The following is a 21,085-nucleotide window of genomic DNA, read 5'->3' as shown; positions in this document are numbered from 1 at the left end:
CTTCTTCTTCTTCTCCTCCTCCTCCTCCTCCTCCTTCTTCTCCTCCTTCTTCTTCCTCCTTCTTCTTCCTCCTTCATCTTCCACCTTCTTCTTCCTCCTTCTTCTTCCTCCTTCTTCTTCCTCCTTCTTCTTCCTTCTTCTTCTTCTTCTTTTTAGAAAGAGAGAGAGAAAGTGCAAATGGTGGAGCGGGGAGTTGCAGAGGGAGAGGAGGAAGAATCTTAAGCAGGCTCCACGGGCTCAGTGCAGAGCTCAGTGTGGGGCCGGATCTCACAACCACGAGATCATGACCTGAGCTGAAATGATGAAACCTTAACTGACTGAGCCACGCAGGTGCCCCTAGGTCTGATGTTATTCTGATTCCATTTTTATTTTTATTTATTTTATTTTATTTATTTATTTTTAAAAGATTTTGTTTATTTATTTGACAGAGAGAGAGTGCACAAGCAGGGGGAGAGGCAGGTAGAGGGAGAGGGAGAAGCAGGTTCCCTGCTGAGCAGGGAGCCCAATGTGGGACTTGATCCCAGGACCTTGGGATCATGAGCTGAAGGCAGAGGCTTAACTGACTGAGACACCCAGGCACCATTTTTATTTTTTGTACATGATGTTTATCCTTTATTCCTTGATATTCTAAAAATTTCTAATGTGCTTTGGTGTGCGTCTTTTTCTTCTCCATTTTGTCTATTCTCTTTTCTGAAATTCCTCTAGGCTTAATGTTGAACATCTCTTTGACTTTTTTTTCTTACTAGGAGATTTCCTCAACTTTATCTTCCAATCATTCTGCTGAGTTTTTAAAATGTATTACCACAAATTTCTAAGAGCTCGTCCTTGTTTTTGATTTCCTTCCCTTTTTTGGTATCATCTAATTCTTGTTTCATGATTGCAATATTTTCTCTTATATCTTTAATCTTATTTCTTTTAATTATAATTTATATGGAAGTTTTCCTTTGTTCTTTGCAATGTCAATTTCCTCTGGGATTCTCATCCCCCAAGGTTTTTGTTTTTGTGTTGTTTGTCTCTGACATCCATGTTGAAGATGTTGCCAAAATATCTGATGAAACTTGGATGACTATTTGTAAGAGTGGATAACTAAAAAGCTTACTGGAAATCCATCCAATTTTTTCTCATGTGCTCTTAACCCTTCAGAGAAGACTACTCCAATTTCCTGATTGAGGAGTAGATAACCTGCTGCAAACATTCTAGAAACTGAATGAAAATGTTGAGGGTCATTATTCATAATGTGGAACCTCATTTAATCGCCTGTTTTCAGTACGATGTCTCATTGCTCACTCTCCATTGCACAAGGAATCCCCTAGACTGGAAACATTCTGGTTCCAATTCCATAAGAAATAAAAACCTTGTTTCCAAAGCCAATTAGAAGAGAGGTTGTTTTGTGGCTGCATGAGATGGGGAAGGGATCTTAGAGCCTAACTGCTTCTTACACAGGCTTTCAACCAATTCTCCTATTTTCAGTCTCCCTCCTCACTCTTACTTTCTCAAATACTGAAGCTTTCCTGGGTTCTGTGGCCCAAATCAGCTAGTTTCCAAATTTCTTCTTCCTTTTTCTTTTCTTTTGCAGTGTTTTATAAATTATTATACTCACAGATACATTTATGCCAACATATACATTTTATATTCTCATTTCTCTTATTCACTATATATAATATATAATGTTTTTAATATTTTTCTCACTAATTTAGTATTGCAAAAACTGCTTTGAAGCCATTGATCTACTTTCATAGATTTGAGATCCAGATGTGTACTATATTAATAACGAAGAGAATGAAAATGTAACCAACAAAAATTGTAATGTGTAAATTACATAAAAATGAAGTGAAAAGCACATCTATTAACTGACTGGTCACATAACTTAGCTGGAACAAACATATGCAGTCCTTGTAATACATGTGTAGTCACTAAGATGTGATTATAAAGAATAAATTGTGATTTCTATGAAAGTCATAATTTTTAATTTAAAAATTTATAGAGTATATGTGCACAAAATGGTTTCAGCTCTTTTTCCTTTGAAATCACTGGGGATCACCTGAGCAATCAATCTTTGATGACAGGCACGGGATGGAGGGCACAGTTTAGGAAACACTGACTTAGTTAGTAGTGATCGTCTAGGGTAGGAGAATCTAATGTTGATTTTATGCATGTACTGCTGCCCAGGTTTAGCAATATTCTGGAAAGCTCATAGCATTTAAAAAAAAAATTGGACAAATAGAGATTGGTAGGATGCTTCCCCATTTGCAAAGTGCTTTCACATCCATGATCTCATTTGAAGTGGGCAGGGCAGGGATTATCTTGCTCAAGAGATATTTCCAAGGTGTTCAGTTAGAATGAAGGCTTTCTGATTAGTTGCTTTGAAAGATTTATTGGAGTGTGTGGCTATTCTTCTACAGTGAAGGCTATTATTTAACAAATAGCCCATGAAACTTGTCTCATAACAAATCATCCCAAAACTTACTGGCTTAGACCCAAAATTTATTATTTCATACAGTTGTATCGGTTGGCGATGTGAATGGTTCTTTTGCAGGTCTTTCCTGGAACCGCTCATGTGACTTCAGTTATCTGATGATTTAACTGGGTTTGGAGAGTGCAAAATGGCCTCACTGGCATGTCTTGCAGTGCTGGCTGCCATCAGGGGTAACTTGATTCTCCTGGGATTGTTCATAGTGTGGGGTCTCAGTGTTCCAAGAGTATGAAAGTGGAAGCTGCCAAATCTCTTAAGTGGAAAGTTGCAAAGGCTGGAACTTGTGTACTGTCTCCAGCACAGATTTAAAGGTGTGGAGAAATAAACTCCATGGGAAGAGTTCCAATGTCACATTGCAAAGGGGTTGGGATCCAGGGATCAGTGATTCACTGGGGCCATTCTTTTTTTTTTTTTTTTTTCCTTATATTAAGTAGACTCCACGCTGGGCTTGGAGCCCAATATGGGGCTTGAACTCATGACCCTGAAATTGAGACCTGAGCTGAGATCAAAAGTCGGACACTTAACCATTCCATCCAGGCGCCCTGGGGCCATTCTTATAATAATCAACTACAGCTATTGTGTATGAAGACTGTTCACTCCAGGAGAACCTTTGAAAGAAATACCTGACTGGCTCTAGTATGGAGGATTCTTCTCTTTATCCTAAGCAATTCATAACTACACTGATATTATGAAAGGAGCACCAGACCGGTAGTTAGTAGATCTTGGTTTTTCATTGAAGCTATTCATTGTAGCACTGTTTGTAATATAAAAGACCTGGAAAAACCCCAACTAAGTTAATCATAAGAGCACTGGTTGAATAAACTGTGGTAGATTCACTCAGTGGAATATTACACAACTATAAAAGAAAATGAATGAAGGTATATTATTGTTAAGTGAAAAAAAAACAAGGTAGAGGAGGGGTACTGGATGGCTCAGGGTTAAGTGTCTGCCTTCGGCTCAGGTCATGATCCTGGAGTCCTGGGCTCAAGCCCAGCATCGGGCTCCCTGCTCCATGGGACCCTGCTTCTCCCTCTCCTCCCTGCTTCTGTGCTCTGTCGCTATCTCTGTCACTAACTGTCTCTCTCTCTCTCAAATAAATAAATAAAATCTTTAAAAAAACAACAACAACAAGGTAGAGGAAAGCATGTATAATAAAAATATGATTATCTAACAAAGAATAAGCCTCAATCCAAATGAAACAACAACGATTACTTATAGGAAGAAGGGAGAAAATAGGGTAGAGGGGCTACAATGGAAGCTAGCCCTCCCTGAATATGTCTTGTGGTGTAGTTGTAACTTTGAAACCATGTAAATTTTTAAAGATTATAAAACAAAATTAAAGATTTATAAAGCAATTTTATATAAAACAAAGTAAAACAAGTGAGCCTACTTTTTGTTGAATTGGTGGCATAACCACATAGGATTTTTTTTTAATATTTATTTGTCAGAGAGAGAGAGAGCACAAGCAGGGGAAGTGGCAGGCAGAGGGAGAAGCAGGCTCCCTGCTGAGCAGGGAGCCCGATGTGGGACTCGATCCCAGGACTCTGGGATCCTGACCTGAGCTGAAGGCAGCCGCTTAACCCACTGAGCCACCCATGCATCCCCACATAGGATTTTTGAAGTGAATTTAAAACGTAGTAATTGGACTGTTCCTCACTAGTGGAATGTTTGGAGGACAAAAGGATGGCAGAAAAAAAAAAAAGAAGGAAAGAAAAAGAATTGTTTGTAGTAATTATATTATTAGTAAAAATATTGGCATTGTTATTATGAAAGTATTATACATATTGTAGCATATATTCTATAGTGTGTGTGTGTGCGCGCATGCACACTACAGCGTAGGAAAGAACAAGAATCTGATCAAGACTCTATATCTACTTCCCATTTATAGGAAATGAGCCAGAGAAACATGTTAAATGACACTGTGGAGGTGGATGCAACTAACCAAGTTCAGAATGTGGAAAAGATGAAAAGGCAATGACCAGTTTCTTCAATAAACCAATTGCAGAGAACACACAAAAATGGAGGCAATATAGATTAAAAGAGATCAAGAGATGTACCAAACCAATTCTTTGCTATTTCTTCCATTGAGAGTTGGATTCTAATTTCCCTCCCCTTGAATCTGAGCTGGCCTTAGTGACTTGCTTGACCAGTAGAATGTAGTGAAAATGACATCCTGGGAATTCTGGGACTATTTCATAAGAAGCCTGGGAGTTGCCAGATGGGGCCACTTGCAGCACTGTCTCTGGGATTCCTGAGCCTCCATGTAGGAAGTCTGAGTACTCTTAGATCGGTATGTTACAGAGGCCAGAATATATAGGCACAGGTGCAGTCATATGAATGACACCATCCTGGATCCTCCAGACCAACCATAGTCGATGTGGAATGGACCAGAAGGATTACTCAGCCAAGGATTGCTCAAATTACTAATCTATAATATGGTGAGATATAATAAAATGTCATTTGTTTTTAGCTACTCAGTTTAGGAGTAGTTTGCTCTACAATTATAGATAACCAGAATAACATCTAATATTTTAAGAGGGACGTTAAGATCTAGTGTTAGTAGAATGTGGTTTGCAGGAGGAAAGGATGAGGAAGAAAACAAGAAATACATTTTTGGGTGTGCACAATTTGTAAGGTAATGTTATTTCATGATGAAAATGATTCTTAATAAATAGTGTGGTGAAACTGAGGAATTGATTTATTTTATTTGAGGTTTCAAAAATAGCTATGGGAAATTGGTATGGGGGAAGAGAGAGAGAGAGATGCATAATTATTTTTCCCTTTAAGAATGTGCATTCCTGACATCTCTGAGGACTAAGATTGTCCTGCAGGGAGTATGATTAAAGTTACAAAGAGGAAAACAAAATAAGTAAGTCAGCTCTTGATCCTGCTGCTATATTTACCCACAAGAAAGGAGGCTGCTCTCAGGTGGGCTTTTGTCTAAGTAATGTCCTGAAATCCAAGTGTAAAAGAACAATATGAAATCTCAATTCTCCCAAACGGTTTGGGGCAGTTTAGCCCTTGAGCCCCTGGGGGGCTTGGTTCCCAAGGAGACTAATCCCACTTGCTTAGCATTAGGTATCACTGGGGCAAAAGAGCTCTAGTTTGAAGCTGTGCAGAGAGGCCCTCGTGCAGGCTGGAGCTGGGTCCCTCTGCCCCATAGGACATGAAATGTATTGATGTCAAAGTCATTCAAGTGAGTGTGCTCACTCAGGGTGTAGGAGGAGGGGCCAATGGGCCTGGCAGGAGCTGGCCACTGACTGCTGAAACTAATTTCACCCCAGATAGAGCTCTTCCCCAAAGTAAAGTAGATCAAGGGGGAAAGCATCTGAGACCATGAGGTGGGGTCTCCATGTACAATTTAGTTGGATATCGGAAGCTCTAAGGATTTATTTTGGCCTCAGGTACTAGTTATTTCAAGTACAAGTTGTTCTTTGTTGCCTTATTATCTATAGTTTTCCATAAATACCCTTACTTTCATATGACCATGCCTCTGCCCAGGCTGTTCCCACAGATATGGCTTGCTTGCCTGGTACACTCAAATGCATCATTTAAATCTTAGCTCAAATGCTACCTGCCTATGCAGGCTTCCCTGACATTTCCGAGCAGACCTGAGGGTCCTCTGATCCCATCAATTATTGCACCTTTAAGTTACTTCCATTGAGGCATGTACTGCATTGTATTATAATGACTTGTTTGATGTCTGTCTTTCCATCAGGAAAGATAGAGATCATGGCTTCTTATCTCTGTATTTCCCAGTCCTAGCTCCAATACTGTTGGTGTCAATAATGTCTGAATGAATAAGTGACTGGATGGATAGTTTATGTATAAGGATCAATTTTGTGAATCAGGCTACAGAACTTCTAAGCCATGAATATCTTATATGTACGTATATAGAGAGCTTTATGGTTGACAAAGAACTTCCTCTTGCATTAGCTCATTGATTTTCACAGTAGCCTTATCAAATAGGTTCACACTGTTATTCCCGTATTATAGATGGAAACATTGGGCTTTTTATAATCAGTTGGATAATAAAAGGCAGGATTGGACTCCAGTCTTCATCTCAGGCTCTAATTTCAGCTCTCCCTCTGCTACATTACATTGCCTTTTTCTAAGTTTCTACAGCCTTCAAGTGGAGCTGCTCTCTTGCATTTAAAAATAGTTGCTTTGTTGGGGGAAAGGACAGATGATGCTGATTTTATAGAGTGATGTGTTGGTAAGGAACTGGTGAGGCCTAAGGAATCAAGAACATGGATATCTGTTTAGCCCCTATTTCATGCCAGGAACTTTCATATGCACCAACTCACAAAATCTTTGAGGAGTTGAAATTACCTTTATTGTACAGATGAGAAAAGTAAGACTCAGAGGTATTATTTGCCTGTTATGTCATGTAATTCTCACAAAGACTCTGAGAACAGTTATAACCATTCCCATTTTTCAGATAAGGAAACTGAGCCTCGGGAAGATGAACTGACTCGTCAAAGAACCCACTAGCAAGTGAAAGGCCAGAATTTGAACCTGTCCTCATCTAACTCCAAAACAACTCTGAGCTTAAAACTCCAAAGGTCTGGAAATGAAGAGACTTTTACACATGACACCCTTAATATTCTATTTATTTTGAATATGATTATGTTAGGGCTTAGTTAACTCTCTGCAGATTAAGAGAGATTTTTCAGACTAAAGATAACAATTAAATGTAAAGTCCTATGCAATCTGTGTCTGGGGATTTGTAAGACCTGCTCAGTTAAAAGGTGGTGAAAAAAAAGAGTGTTCTTAGCTGCCAGACATGGAGGCCTATGGAATGGTCCTGTCAAAAAGGGGAAGGTAAGTGCTAACATCCACATCTGACAGGTGAGAAACACAACTCAATAACAGGCTCACACAATTTTCTTAGTGCAAATGTCACCAAGAGTAAAACAGATAGTCCAGTGATCAAAGACAAAATCCTGTGTGTAACTCTAATGAAAGGTACATTATAATTGAGCCACCTTAATTTAAAAAAACAAAAAGTTTGATTCAGCTATGTTGGCTTAGGAAGTGTCTACTGCATCTCCTAAATGGAGAGTGCTCATCTGGATTCTCTTCTTTGATAAGTCTGTGCCTTCAGGGTGCTCAAAAATCATTTTGCTACATCCTGAAAAATGAGGCTTAAAGAAAAGAGTTTTATAAGAGATGGTCTGCATCTCCCTGAGGCAGACTCTGCATCTAAACTATCATAACTTACTTATTTGTTTATTTTTAAAGATTTATTCATTTATTTGGGGGGGGAGGGGCAAAAGGAAAGGGAGAGAGAGAATCTCAAGCAGACTCCCTGCTGAGGGGGGAGCTCAATCTCACAATCCTGAGATCATGACCTGAGCTGAAATCAAGAGTCAGTCACTTAATCAACTGAGCCACCCTGGCGCCCCTATCATAACTTATTTAGAGAACACTTTATCACACACCTTATATGTCTTTTCTATCACTGTGTGTTCATATATGTGATCTCATTGAATCTTCATCAACACCCTGTGACAGAAAAGACATAAGGGAATATAGTCACCTTCTTGTGTTTTAGAGAAATAAGGGTGAATACTCATCACAGGGTATGCCAGAGTCAACAGATAAGGATTTTTCATAGGATGTTTCCTTTAAATATGACAGGTGCTCATAAGGTGGGCGACCCTTACCTGCATTTAATGTGAGTAAATTAAGGCAGAGAGGGGTTGGCTGGTTTGGCCAAAACCCTGTACTTATCAGAATATGGATTTTAACGCAAATCACAGAGCGGTGGAGCTAAGACAGAATGGGGGAACAGACACGTCTTCTGTGAATCATCTTCCGTGGTCTACAATATTGCTCATTTTCTCTATCCCAAGAGGATCGCGCAAGTGAAACTGGATCCAAGTGAACTTCAGGGTGATCCTTGAAATGCAACAGAAGTTCCAGAAGGACAACTTAAATGGCATGACAAGTAGAGGAGAGGTTGCCATCCGTATTTTATCCTAAGACGCTGTAAGTTTTATACACACACAGGGTTCTCTCTCAAGCACCAGCTGACTTAAGGTAGTGACTCCATTCTCCTTTGCCTCCTGCCGTCTATCTACAATACTAAAAGATGGGCCCAGCGCTTGCCTCAGTTTACTATAAGCTAACTGTTATTTCTGACAATAGAAAGAAGAATATAATAGAAATAGGGTAGAAAAAGGATTACCGGTCTTGAGAGTCCTGTGGAAACTCCAATTAGACCCTTAGGAGCAAGTCTATAGCTTGAAGACACACTAGTTGCCTGCTCTCATCATATAGATGAGGAGGAAGGGGCCAAGTGAAAGCACAAATTCTGTCAAGGACTTAGGAATGGCTTTGGAGTTGAACTGGACTGAATATGGCTTGGGCCAACTCACTGAACCTCTCTGAGGCTGTTTCTTCATTTGTTAGATGGTGATAATAATATACACTTATTATTAATAAGGGATATTGTTCAAAAATGAAATGTGATAATGTACACACAGCGCCTGGCATAAGCAAGTCCCCAATACCTGGTGGCTATTATTGTTACCAGAGCAGGGGGCTGAACCCACCTCTCTGGACTTGCCTTCTCAGCCTCAGGGAGTCTCCCGCGCCAGAGCGTGGTGGTACAGGAGCTGGAGTTTGAGGCCAGGCCATCTTATCCTCGCCTCGTGCTGCTGCAGCTAGCCAACAGAAACGCCGCAGGGAAACGAAGGGGTTAAAGAGATGAGCTTGAGAAAGCCCAGAAAGCTGGAAAAACGCCCTCCCGCCCCCACCCCCGCCGCCGCCGCCGCCGCCGCCGCCGCCGCCGCCCTGGCCACGGCCTGGCTAAGTAAGCCCCTCCCCTTCGCCACCGGGGCGGTAGCCCTGCGCTCTCTCCCTCCGCCCCTCGCTTACAAGACCTAATGAGCTCCCCCGCGAGGCCGAGCGGCGAGCCCGGCCCCGAGCGAGGAGGCTGCGCCGCGCGCGGCGCGCCAGGGCGGGAGCCGGGCCTGGGTCGCGGGCGGGAATCGGCCAGGGGCGCACCAGCCGCACGGCGGGACGCCTGGGAGTCGCGGCGATGGCGGTGCAGGCAGCGCTCCTCAGTACGCACCCCTTCGTCCCCTTCGGCTTCGGGGGCTCCCCGGACGGGCTGGGGGGCGCCTTCGGAGCCCTGGACAAGGGCTGCTGTTTCGAGGATGATGAGACCGGGACACCAGCGGGCGCGCTGCTGGCCGGCGCCGAGGGCGGGGACGTGCGCGAGGCCACCCGCGACCTGCTCAGCTTCATTGACTCGGCGTCCAGCAACATCAAGCTGGCATTGGACAAGCCCGGCAAGTCGAAGCGGAAGGTGAACCACCGCAAGTACCTGCAGAAGCAGATCAAGCGCTGCAGCGGCCTCATGGGCGCCGCGCCCCCCGGCCCGCCCTCTCCAGGCGCACCCGACGCGCCGGCCAAGCGACCCCTCGCCGGCCCCGGCGCCCAGAACGTCGCGGTCCCGCTCCACGGCAAGGCTGCCCCCCGGCGGGAGGCGTCGCAGGCCGCGGCTGCCGCCAGCCTGCAGAGCCGGAGCCTGGCCGCACTCTTCGACTCGCTGCGCCACGTCCCCGGGGGCGACGAGCGGGCTGGGGGTTCGGTGGCGGCGCCCGTGGCCGGGCTCGGTGGAGCGGGCGCTGGGGGCTCGGGAGGGGACGCGGCCGGCCCCGCGGGAGGTACGGCCGTCCCCGGCGCCAGGAAGGTCCCGTTGCGGGCCCGCAACCTGCCCCCGTCCTTCTTCACCGAGCCGTCCCGGGCGGGAGGCGGTGGCTGCGGACCGTCGGGGCCCGGCGTGAGCTTGGGCGACTTGGAGAAGGGCGCGGAAGCCGTGGAGTTCTTCGAGCTGCTGGGGCCCGACTACGGCGCCGGTACAGAGGCGAGTGTCTTGCTCGCCGCGGAGCCTCTCGATGTGTTTCCCACGGGAGCCGCCGTTCTGCGGGGCCCCCCGGAGCTGGAGCCCGGTCTCTTTGAGCAGCCACCCGCGATGGTGGGGAGCCTACTGTACTCCGAGTCCTGGAGCGCCCCGGGCTGCCCCCCGACCAAGAAGCCGCCCCTGGCCGCCCCCCGCGGCGGCTTGACCTTGAACGAACCCTTGCGCCCCCTGTACCCCTCTGCGGCGGACTCTCCCGGCGGAGAGGACGCGCCCGGCCTTTTGGCGTCTTTCGCCCCCTTCTTCTCAGACTGCGCACTGCCCCCGCCACCGCCGCCGCATCAGGTGTCCTACGATTACAGCGCGGGCTACAGCCGCACGGCTTATTCCAGCCTCTGGAGACCGGACGGGGTTTGGGAAGGGGCGCCCGGGGAGGAGGGGGCGCACCGGGACTGAGGGAGAGGTACCGTTGCCTGTTTGCGACTGCTGTGGGGAGCTCCCGCCTCCGGGTTTCTCCTAAGCCTAAGAACGATAGGAAAGTGCACGTGGAGATGAAACGGGATTTTAAAATATTCAATTAATAAAAGAAACTTAAAAAAATGAAGAGGAGTTGGGGGGTTGTTTTAATCACAGCCTCAAGTGTTAAAAAAGAAAGAAAGAAAGAAAAAAGCCGTTGGTAGGTTCTTACCGGACCAGACAAGCAAGAAACCACGCCGGGCTTTGGGGAATGAGGTGGGGATGGTCGAAGGGGCAGTGGATGGCTTCTGTAGCCACCTGACCCTTCTCCAACTTTTCAGCAAAAGGTCAGTGTGTTCAGTGTAATTGCCCACCCAAACAGTGCGCTGGTTCCTAACTTTCCTTCCCCTTTGAGTGCATTATGAATTAAAGCCTCTATTGAAAAGACTGGAGCGAAGGTACCTTATTGATTGGGGTGTTTTCTTAGAGGACGGTTTTCGGTATGGTCTCCTTGCCGTGCGAGGTGAGAATGGTATTGAGGACAGGAGGTCAGTGGCCCACAGCTGAACTGCTGTGCGCTGGTCCTTGTGCATGCGACTCTTCTGTGACACTCCTCCGTGTTCTCTGCTCCCTTCCTCTTCCATCTCATCCTTCTATTTCTTTCCACTCGCACCAGTGCTGTTGCTTACTTTCCTTCTCTTTCTATGGTCTCCTGCTCTCTCTTGATATTTTTTTCTGTCAGCTTTTCTTTATGTAGGAAGCTTAAATTTGGCAAACCTGGGGGTCCATTTCTCTCCTTTTCCTGTTCTTCAACCACTTTGCTAAGGTGGCACTGGGCAAGTTATAACATCTTTGTATCTAAATTTCCTTATTTGAGAGGAAGGGGATAATATTCCTTCTCTTATCTCTTCTTCATAGCTTGTTGGGTAGCTCAGAGGGGAAATATATAAAACTCCTTGGGGCTGCTTGATTGGTTCTGCAGGTACCCATATTTTATATGCATGTATCAATAGTTTATACAGGTGGAAGCCATTAGGATTGTGAGTCCCATGCTCTTTTTTGGCCTGTGCCTGGTGATTGCCCTTTCCCTTACAAGCTGTAAATGCTATCTACCCTTTCTTCTTCTGTTCCACTCCCCACCCCACACCCCCTTGCTTGGTTTCTGCCTCCCTGTGTGTCTGCACTCCCTATACTCAAACTCTCCCTGTGGAAGGGAATGGTGAGGGTATGAGTTTCCTAAGGAGTCTCTATTCCCTAAATAGCAGGGTTGATGAGTGGAATCTGAAGGGCCCAGAAGAGTCCGATCTGTTATCTGAGAGAGATTTTGGGGGGAAAGTCAGATAAATGTTTTAACCAGCCATAACTTGGCAGAGAGAACAGATGACGTCATGGGCATGGTTGAGGGGCAGAGAACGAAAGACTGGGTGGGGAGGGAGCAGCTGGAAAGAAAAGAGGGAGTCCTTTAGTTCTGCAGACCTGCCATGAAAATGCATGAAGACCAACAATCAGGATGTGTAAGGAGATGTCATTTACTGATTAATGACATTGCAAAGAGCTGCCTCGGTTCAAGGCAGATTCTAAGAACATCTACATGTGAGAAAGTAGAAACCCCCGTCTTACTGCAAAAGATGTTAAAATCCAGATTAATGTTTGTACAAGTCAAAAGTGCTGTGACATTTTCAGAAAGGAATTTGTAAGGTATGAAGACATGGCAGAAAACTTTAAGTGCTATTACTGAGTCCCTTTATTCTGAATAAAATCTTTCTTAAGATGGCGCCACAGGAAACAGAGCAATGAGTCTTGTTAATGATAAGAGAACTTTTTCAACTCCAGAAACTTGGTGTCTATCGGATTTCTTTCAAAGTGATAAAAAGTGACTAATTCCATTGTGTTAGCAGAATATTATTCAACAGTCGTTCAGTTTCTCTGAACTACTTTATGATGAGTATTATCCAGGGTAGAATTTCACGGGAGGAAAACGTTAACGACCCTGTGACAATTACTAAGGCCATAGCAGGTACTGCAATGTTTCTTTCTTAATTTCTTTCTTTTTATACCCAGTTCAGTAAAACAGGTTATCTCTCTCCCAGGATTTTTCCATGCCTTTCATTAACCATGATAATACCAACACTGTGTGTTTCCCTGTGCCCGCACTGAGCTCCTTAACGGTGCCATGAGGTAGGTGCTATTAATATCCCTGTTTGAAAAGAGAGGCTCAGACTGGTTCAATAACTTGTTGAAATCAAGTAATGGGCCCGAGATCCAGATCTACAAGTATCCGAACAGCAAGACCTGCTGCTGCTTGCAAGGCTCTGCTGTGCTTTGCTAGTGTGTTAGGGTCCCCAGGCCCCTGCATTATGCTACCAGCAGGGGTTCTCAACCTCACTGCTATTGACATTTTGTTCAAGATAATTCATTGCTACGCAGGCTGTCCTGTGCATAGTAGAATGTTTAGCAGCATCCCTGGCCTCTACCCACTAGGTAACAATGACACTCCCCTCGTAGTGACAAGAACATCTCCATTACCACGTGTCCCCTGAGGGGCAAGATGGCTGCCAGTTGAGAACCACTGTGCTAGACAAATACAGAAACAGCATCTATGGGGTCCCTGGCACCTTTGCAGACATGGTCTCATTTAGTTCTTACAAAGGCCTGTGCTCAGGTATTTTTATAATCCCCACCACAAAGGAAGGCTGAAGGGAGGGGTTCCACCAGTCAACTCAGCGGTATCTTACTGTGTTAACTTACCAGCGGCGGACCAGTCACTCGGCCGTATTGAGACACAGGCTTCCTGTTGGCAAAATTGAGTAACAATCTTCACAAAGAGTTCTCGTGGGGATTTGGCATAGGGAATGTATTAATACCCACCAAGAGGGAAGGGCTAGTTCTTAGTACCAGCCAGCCAAGGCTTGGCATTACGCCAAGGTTCTGAACCCCCCTGCTGTCCAGGACGCAGAGAACGTGTGCTTGGTCACTATGTAGGCTCCAAATTGCCCCATGTCTGATTCCTCTTCTCCCCACACTGCCTTCCCATCTGAGCACATGTGTGTCTGACCATGATCATGCCATCTGCTGAAGTACCGTAAGTAGCAGCCATTAATAATAGTCCAGCCAAGGGCTGACATTATTTTTGCTTCCTCTCATATGTCATTTTCTAGTGCAGCCTGTTAGAAAGTATTTTTGCCTCTTGTTTAGTCACATAAGTGCTTGTAGAGATTTTTTTGGGGGGGTACAATGGTAGATATTTTTCAAGATAAGAAATATAATATGCTTGCAATTGTATGACTGACAGGCTATGGATCTTAACCTAGTTGGTAATAATTACAGTGTATGCTGCATATTCATGATTCCCCACCTCAAACTTGGTGCCTGAATTGTGTTGGAGTGTCTTCCTGCATCCTTTAAGTGGCTGTCCTAAGCCTTTGCTCATCTCCATTCAAGCCTCTGCCCTACCCCTCTCCTCACTCCCACATCCCGACAAGATGGAGAGCATCTGTTGTCATCTCTCTCTATTTCACACCCCCTCTTTCACAGCTCAGCATCCTGCCCCCCCTACTTCATGAGAACAATATGCTGATGATTGATGAATCATCTTTAGTCACCTGTATCTTCAGCCTCACCCTCACTTGTTCCTCTCCTCCTAGAAATAAACATTTGATATGGATTAAAAATAAGAAAGAGGGAGAATAAAGAATTGGAAAGCTCTTCTCTAGATATTCCTCTACTGTCTTCTCTTTAGAGTTGAGTCTTTCAGGAAAAGAATCCACACCTTTTGCCTCCACCTCACCTACTATTTAAACCTTGCCTATTTGGGGTCCTAACCACCCCAGTTTGTGTGGGACTGTCTTGGTTTTAGCCCTAAAAGTTCCAAGAAGCCCCTCAGTCCTGGGCAAACCAGTACAGATGGTCACTCTACTTCTGCCTAGTGTTTCCCCGAAATTGCTCTCACTGAAGTCTCAGTCACCAACCACAGGGTCTTCAGTTTTTTTTACCTCGGCACTGCATCTGAACAACTGGGCCCCACCTTCCTAAAGCTCTCCTCCTTGGGCTTTTGGAATATTATTTTCTTTTGGTTTTCTCCTAACTTTGTGCCCATGCCCACTTCTTGCTGGAACTCCCATCCACTGGTGTGGCCCTGGCTCCTCTCACTTCGGCCCTTTGCTCTTTATACTCCACACATTCTTTCCCAGTGATGGTGGCTCTTCCCAGGGCTCCAGCTATCACTGATGCACTAAGGATGCCCCAAATCTAGGCCTACTTGGCGTCTTTCCTTCATCCTAGACCCATTTCCCCACCTATTTCCTAGACAAGTTCTCTTGGAGGGGTGAGGGCTCATAAGCTCTTCAAACTTTATGTCCGAAATTGAATGCATACACAACTGGAGTCGCCCACAGTCAACCTAGCCCCATTCTTGTAGCGGCTCTCATCCTGACCAAACAGTTACCGAGGCCTAGTCCATACTAGCTTCTAAGTCAGTAGGTCTCAAATATTTTTCTTCATCACCTTCAGAAAAACCTCATTTTATGTTATGTCTCAATATATCCATTTCCTATTCATATAAGTTCATATCCATATAAACATACATTTAATAATTTAGATATTATTAGATTATTATCTATATTAATATTCAATGATCTACTTTAATAGGTCATTGAAAATTTTTTTCTACCAAGCCAGATTCTTACTAGGAGCTATGTGAAACACTGATGTTTTCTTTTCTATTTAATAAAACCTGGTTATTATCCACTCTATGGCTTTTATGGCTCACTAATGAGTTGGGCTTGCTCTTTGAAAGATGCTGTTCTGAGCAACTCTTGTGTATCTCCTCAGCACTCCTGTGCCAATGTCACTTCCTTAGTTTGGGCCCTCATCACCCCCACCTAACCTAGTGTAAGGATCTCCTAATGACTTTCTTGTCTATGAAGTCACGATCCTTTAATCCATCTTCACCACCGCTCCCTGAGCTGTTATTTCTAAAAAGCAACTTTAGTGCCATCATTACTTTCCTTAAAATCTTTCAGGGGCTCCCTGTCATTTCCAAGGTGAAATTCAAAGTCCTCAGCTTAAACATGTGGCTCCTGCCAGCCTCTCTGGTCTTACCTACCAGCCCTCTATAGTCCCTGTGTTTCGGGAATTTAGTACTAATTATAAATAGTTGCTTGAATACTCCATATCCATATCACTTCCATGAATTTATTTCTGCCCTACTTATACCTAGAATGCACTCCTCATTTTCTCTGCTTGCTAATTTCTGCTAACCCTGTTATTCTCAGCTTAAGTCTCGACTTCTTTTTTAACTTCCCTAGATCAATTAAGCCCCTCTACTCTGGAATTATCTATGATACTCTCAAATCCCAGGCTTATCTTCTTATAGCAATTAATTACACTGTTAAAACAGTTGTTATCTCCCTGCTTCCTCCATTGGGGGCAGGTAATTGCCTCTGCGTTCTTACCACTTTCTGGAATCTGGCAATAGTAACATGTAATAAATGATTACTGGATGAATTTTAGGGTGCTTTAGAGATGAAAAAGAAACTTCCCACTCATCCACACATTTGACCTTCATTCCAAACTTGTCAATTGCCCATATAATCATATGTCACTATTTGTTAAGAACCTACTGTGCAAAGACAGCCCCCTTCTGTGGGAACCCTAACTGTGGCAGGAATTATGTGTGTGGAATAACAACCATACCAGTAATTTTATCAAACCGGCTAGCAGAGTTGTTTTGCCTGGAGCAGGGCATTTGGTGGCAGGCACTGAGGATATTGTGACAGGATTTCAATCATTTGTCCCATGGGTAGAGTGTGACCAGAATTTTCTTCTGTGAGATCAGCAATAACTAGAAACCCCGTTTTTAATGAGTCTGCAATTGAGTTGAGCAGTTGACACAATGAAATGTTCAGTGTCAATAAGGAGGTGAAGAAACAAACCAAAATAATCTAAGAGAGGTCATAAAGTACTCGATAGTTTTGTCGCTAAATGAATGGTATAGGCAGGTTTTGTTTTGTTTTGTTTTGTTTCACTTTCGAAAGGTGATATTCTTAGGGGCGCCTGTGGCTCATTTGGTTAAGCAGCAGACTGTTGATTTTGGCTCAGGTCATGATCTCAAGGTCCTGGGATGGGCTCAGTGCTCAGCAGGGAGTCTGCATGAGGATTCTCTCTCCCTCTGCCCCTCACCAACCCTGCTCTCTCTCTCTAATACGTACACAAATCTTTTTTTTTTTTTTAATGGTGATGTTTCTATAAACATATTCCAAACTCCTAGACCCTCAGAATGTGACCTTATTTGGAAATAGGGTCTTTACAGAGGTAATCCAGTTTAAATGAGGTCACTAGGGTGGAAGCTATTCCAATATAACTGCATCTTTATAAAAAGGAGAAATTTGGACACAGAGATCGATACAGACAGAGGAAGACAACATGTAATGACATGAAGAGGGAAGACAGCCGTGTGACTGGGTTGATGCCGTGCAAGCTAAGGAGTACCAAGGATTGTACAGCAAGCACCAGAAGCTAGAAGAGGAAAGGAAGGATCTTCCTCTAGGACTTCATAGACAGTGTGGCCACACTGACACCTTGATGTCATACCTCTAGCCTCCAGAACTGCGAGATAATAAATTTCTGTTGTTTTCAGCTACCCAGTTTATGGTACTTTGTTACAACAGCCCTAGGAAACTAATAAAATAATGAACACCATGGCAACTAAAAATTAATCCTATTATTTGTGTCACACAAAGTGGGGTTTTTTTTGTGCTTAAACAAGACTTATGTAACCAAACAACATTTATTTCATTTTATGTCAGGGAATTCTAGGAAAGGGACTCTGTACAGATATAAGAAAAACTCTAGAAGCTGTCCACAATTTGAGGGAGGGGCCCTCAGTAGCCAAAAATGCTAGAGAGTGGTCGGAGCAGTTCTGTTCAGCCCAGGCTGGAGGCACATCTGGCAGAGTGTTGTGGCTGACTATTTGTTACACCCTCTGAGGCTATTGTTGAACCTCATCACATACAGCTGCACTGAGCTGCAAGTACTCAGCCTCTGGACCAGTAAAGGCATCCTGACAGTGCATGGGGAATCTGCTCCTTACAAAGAGGTACATCTAATGGCCACCTTGGTACCGCCTGGTGGTGGGGAAGCAGGCAAGCCTGCTCAAGATGGTGCAGCCTTTCATCTACCCTCCTTGGTGTGCGCTTGATGTGCATGGCATGGTTTTTGCCCTGTCTCCCACTCAAGCTCAGGGGAGTCTGGAGCTCTATTAGGACGCCCAGTTCAATTAGCTGGGGCTGGCACCCTTCCTCTTTGTTAAACTTTAAGCTTGTGAGTGCAGGCACTGTGTGTTATACCTCTGGGACTATCTGTCTGACACACAGCGTCTCAAACATTTATCATGGGAACAAATTGCTAGCCCTCTTTGCTATTGGCAAGACTCTGTCCTTCCTTGCTACCAAATTCTCTGCACTTCCAGCCACTGCTTAAAGTAGAATCCAAGATGCCTTGGGATGAGAATCCTGCCTCTCATGTGACCACCATTCATTGAATTTAACAACCCTGAATGTCTCACCTGCCCTTCTCATCCTGTTCTCCCCCCTCGCACATATCCAAGTCCAAGTCACACTTGCCTTCAGCACCTCATGACTAAGCTGCTGTTTCACTTTGACTACATCACCCCTCTCACAGGCCAGCATAGCACCCCACCTAGAGGATCTCCTGGGCCTACAGTTTTTCCTGTGGGAAAAGAGAACCCAATGCTTCCCCAGCATTCTGGGCTGCTTCCCAGGAGGCCCACTTTAGTCTTACCTCATCACTAGGGGAATCAGCAGGGCTAGACCACCAGGGATCAGCTAGAGATTGAGAAGAGGGAGAGGCTCACAGCAGCAAGCATGTGGATCTTGGCCCACTATATTCATGCTTGTGGTGGCACCCCAGCCAAAAGCCCAGCCAGGGGCCCTACTTATCTGCAGAGCTCAGCCAGTAGCCCTGTCTGGCCAGGGAGGTTGGTTGGCAGTTCCACCCAGTTTGGGTTCCCAGCCAAGGGGCTGTCCCAGCTGTAGATCCCATTCTATGGTCCTGCCCAGATAGGGAGGCAAGCTAGCAGCCCTGCCCAACTACTGAGCATAGCTTCCAGCCCTACTCAATGAGACAGCCTGGCCAGAGACCCTGGGCAAGCTTGGAGTCAGTTTACCACCTGCTTGGGCAGGGAGCCAAGTCAGCAGCCCCGCATAACTGCAGAGCACAGCTTGTAGCCTCACCCAACCAGGGAGCCTGGGCACCAACCTTGCCCAGTCTCATAGCCTAGGTTGATTGCTAAGCATAGTCTGAAGCCCCACCCTATCAAGGATCTTGAATAGCAACCCCACCCAACAGGAGAGCATAGCCAGCAGCCTGCATGGAATCCAACGGGTGGTCCCAGCCAACTACAGGGACAACCCGTGGCCCTTCTTGATCATGCAGTCTAGTCAGCCAATTTTATGAGGCCAGCATTACCCAGATACCAAAGCCAGATAACGACACTAAAAAAAAAAAAAGAAAATTATAGGCCAATATCCCTGAAGAACATAGATGCAAAAATTCCTCATTAGCACACTGAAGTCACCAGTATATTACAAGGATCATATACTATGAACAAATGGGATTTATTCCAGGGATGGAAGGATGGTTCAACATATGCAAATCAATAAATGTGATAAACCACATTAACAAAATGAAGAATAAAAATCATATGATCATATTAATAGATGCAGAAAAAGCATTTGGCAAAATTCAACATCCTCTTAAGGTGAAAACTCTCAACAAACTAGGTATAGGGGGAACATACCTGAACATAATAAAGGTCATATATGATAAACCCACAGCTAACATCATACTCAACAGTGAAAAGCTAAAAGCTTTTCCTTTAAGGTTAGGAACAAGACAAGGATGCCCACTCTCACCACTCCTATTCAACATAGTACTGGAGGTCCTAGCTAGAGCAATCAGGCAAGAAAAAGAAAGAAAAGACATCAGATCAGAAAGGAAGAAGTAAAATTGTTTCTATTTGCAGATGACATAATATTATATATATAAAACCCTAAAGACTCCACCAAAAAAACTGTTAGAACTAATAAACAAAGCCTATAAAATTTCAGGGTGCAAAAATCAACATATGAAAATCAGTTATGTTTCTGTACATTAACAGTGAACCATCTAAAAAAGAAATAAAGAAAATAATCTCATTTACAGTAGCATAAAAAAGAATAAAATACATAGCAATAAAATTAACCAAGGAGATGAAAGATCGGTACAGGGAAATCTATAAGACTTTGATGAAAGAAACTGAAGAGGCTACAAATCAATGGAAAGATACCCTGTATTCATGAATCAGAAGAATTAATATTGTTAAAATGTCTATAGTACTCAAGACAATCTACAAATTTAATGCGATCCCTATCAAATTCCCAATGGTATTTTTTACAGAAATAGAACAAACAATTTTAAAATTTGCATGGAACCACAAAACCCCCACATAGTCAAAGCAATCTTGAGAAAGAAGAACAAAGCTGGAGGTGTAGCACTTTCTCATTTCAACTGTATTGCAAAGCTAAAGTCATCGGAACAGTAGAGTGTTGGCATCAAAACAGAAACATAGACCAGTGAAATAGAATTGAGACTTCAGAAATAAACCCATGCATGCACAGTCAGCCAATATCTGACAAGGGAGCCAAGAAGACTCTTTGGGGAGACTCTACGGGGGAAAAGACAGTCTCTTCAATAAAAGGTCCTGGGAACACTGTATCTTCACATCAAAACATTGAAATCAGATCCCTATCTTATACCATTCACAAAAACTAACTTGAAATTGATTAGAAGACTTAAATATAAGATGTGAAATCACAAAGCCCCTCGAAGAAAACAAAAGGAAAATGCTCCTTAACATTGGCCTTGGAAATGATTTTTCAGATATGACAACAAAAGCACAAACGATAAAATAAAAAATCAACAGTCAGATTACCTCAAACGAAAAATCTTCTGCATAGAAAAAAAAATCAGCGAAGTAAAAAAGCAGCCTATGGAATGGGAGAAAATATTTGCAACAATACCTCTGGTAAGGGGTTAACATCCAAAATATATAAGGAACTCCAAAAGTTCAATAGCAAAACAACAAATAACTCAATCTAAAAATGGGCAAAAGACCTGAATACACATTTCTCCAGACATGCAAATGGCCAACATGTATATGAAAAGGTGCTCAACACCACTAAACATCAGGGAAATGGATATCAAAACTATAGTGAAATATCTCA

The 21,085-nt window shown here is 44.0% G+C and overlaps 1 protein-coding gene and 1 long non-coding RNA gene across 2 annotated transcripts in view; both read left to right on the top strand.

The window, feature by feature from the left end:
• Window positions 1–5,133, top strand: part of LOC141370453 (uncharacterized) — a 39,470-nt gene extending 34,337 nt beyond the window's left edge. Inside the window, exon 3 of the long non-coding RNA XR_012374486.1 lies at window positions 4,362–5,133. This is a non-coding gene — a long non-coding RNA (uncharacterized lncRNA). The remainder of the gene's footprint in view (window positions 1–4,361) is intronic.
• Window positions 5,134–9,375: 4,242 nt separating this feature from the next.
• On the top strand, window positions 9,376–17,496 carry FAM181B (family with sequence similarity 181 member B). The gene has a single exon (XM_073879788.1). The coding sequence runs from the start codon at window positions 9,522–9,524 to the stop codon at window positions 10,800–10,802; it is 1,281 nt and encodes a 426-aa protein (XP_073735889.1). The 5' UTR covers window positions 9,376–9,521; the 3' UTR covers window positions 10,803–17,496.
• Window positions 17,497–21,085: the final 3,589 nt, after the last annotated feature.

Source organism: Callorhinus ursinus, unplaced genomic scaffold (genome assembly GCF_003265705.2).
Source record: "Callorhinus ursinus isolate GAN/ISIS: 27379988/994484 unplaced genomic scaffold, GSC_fseal_2.0 scaffold35, whole genome shotgun sequence".
Classification (NCBI taxonomy): domain Eukaryota; kingdom Metazoa; phylum Chordata; class Mammalia; order Carnivora; family Otariidae; genus Callorhinus; species Callorhinus ursinus.
The sequence above is the reverse complement of the archived record's forward strand: the minus strand, read 5'-3'. Positions and strand labels throughout refer to the sequence as shown.

Bases quoted from the DNA above. Each gene is read 5' to 3' on its own strand.
- FAM181B (XM_073879788.1), top strand. From the start codon at position 9,522: ATGGCGGTGCAGGCAGCGCTCCTCAGTACGCACCCCTTCGTCCCCTTC.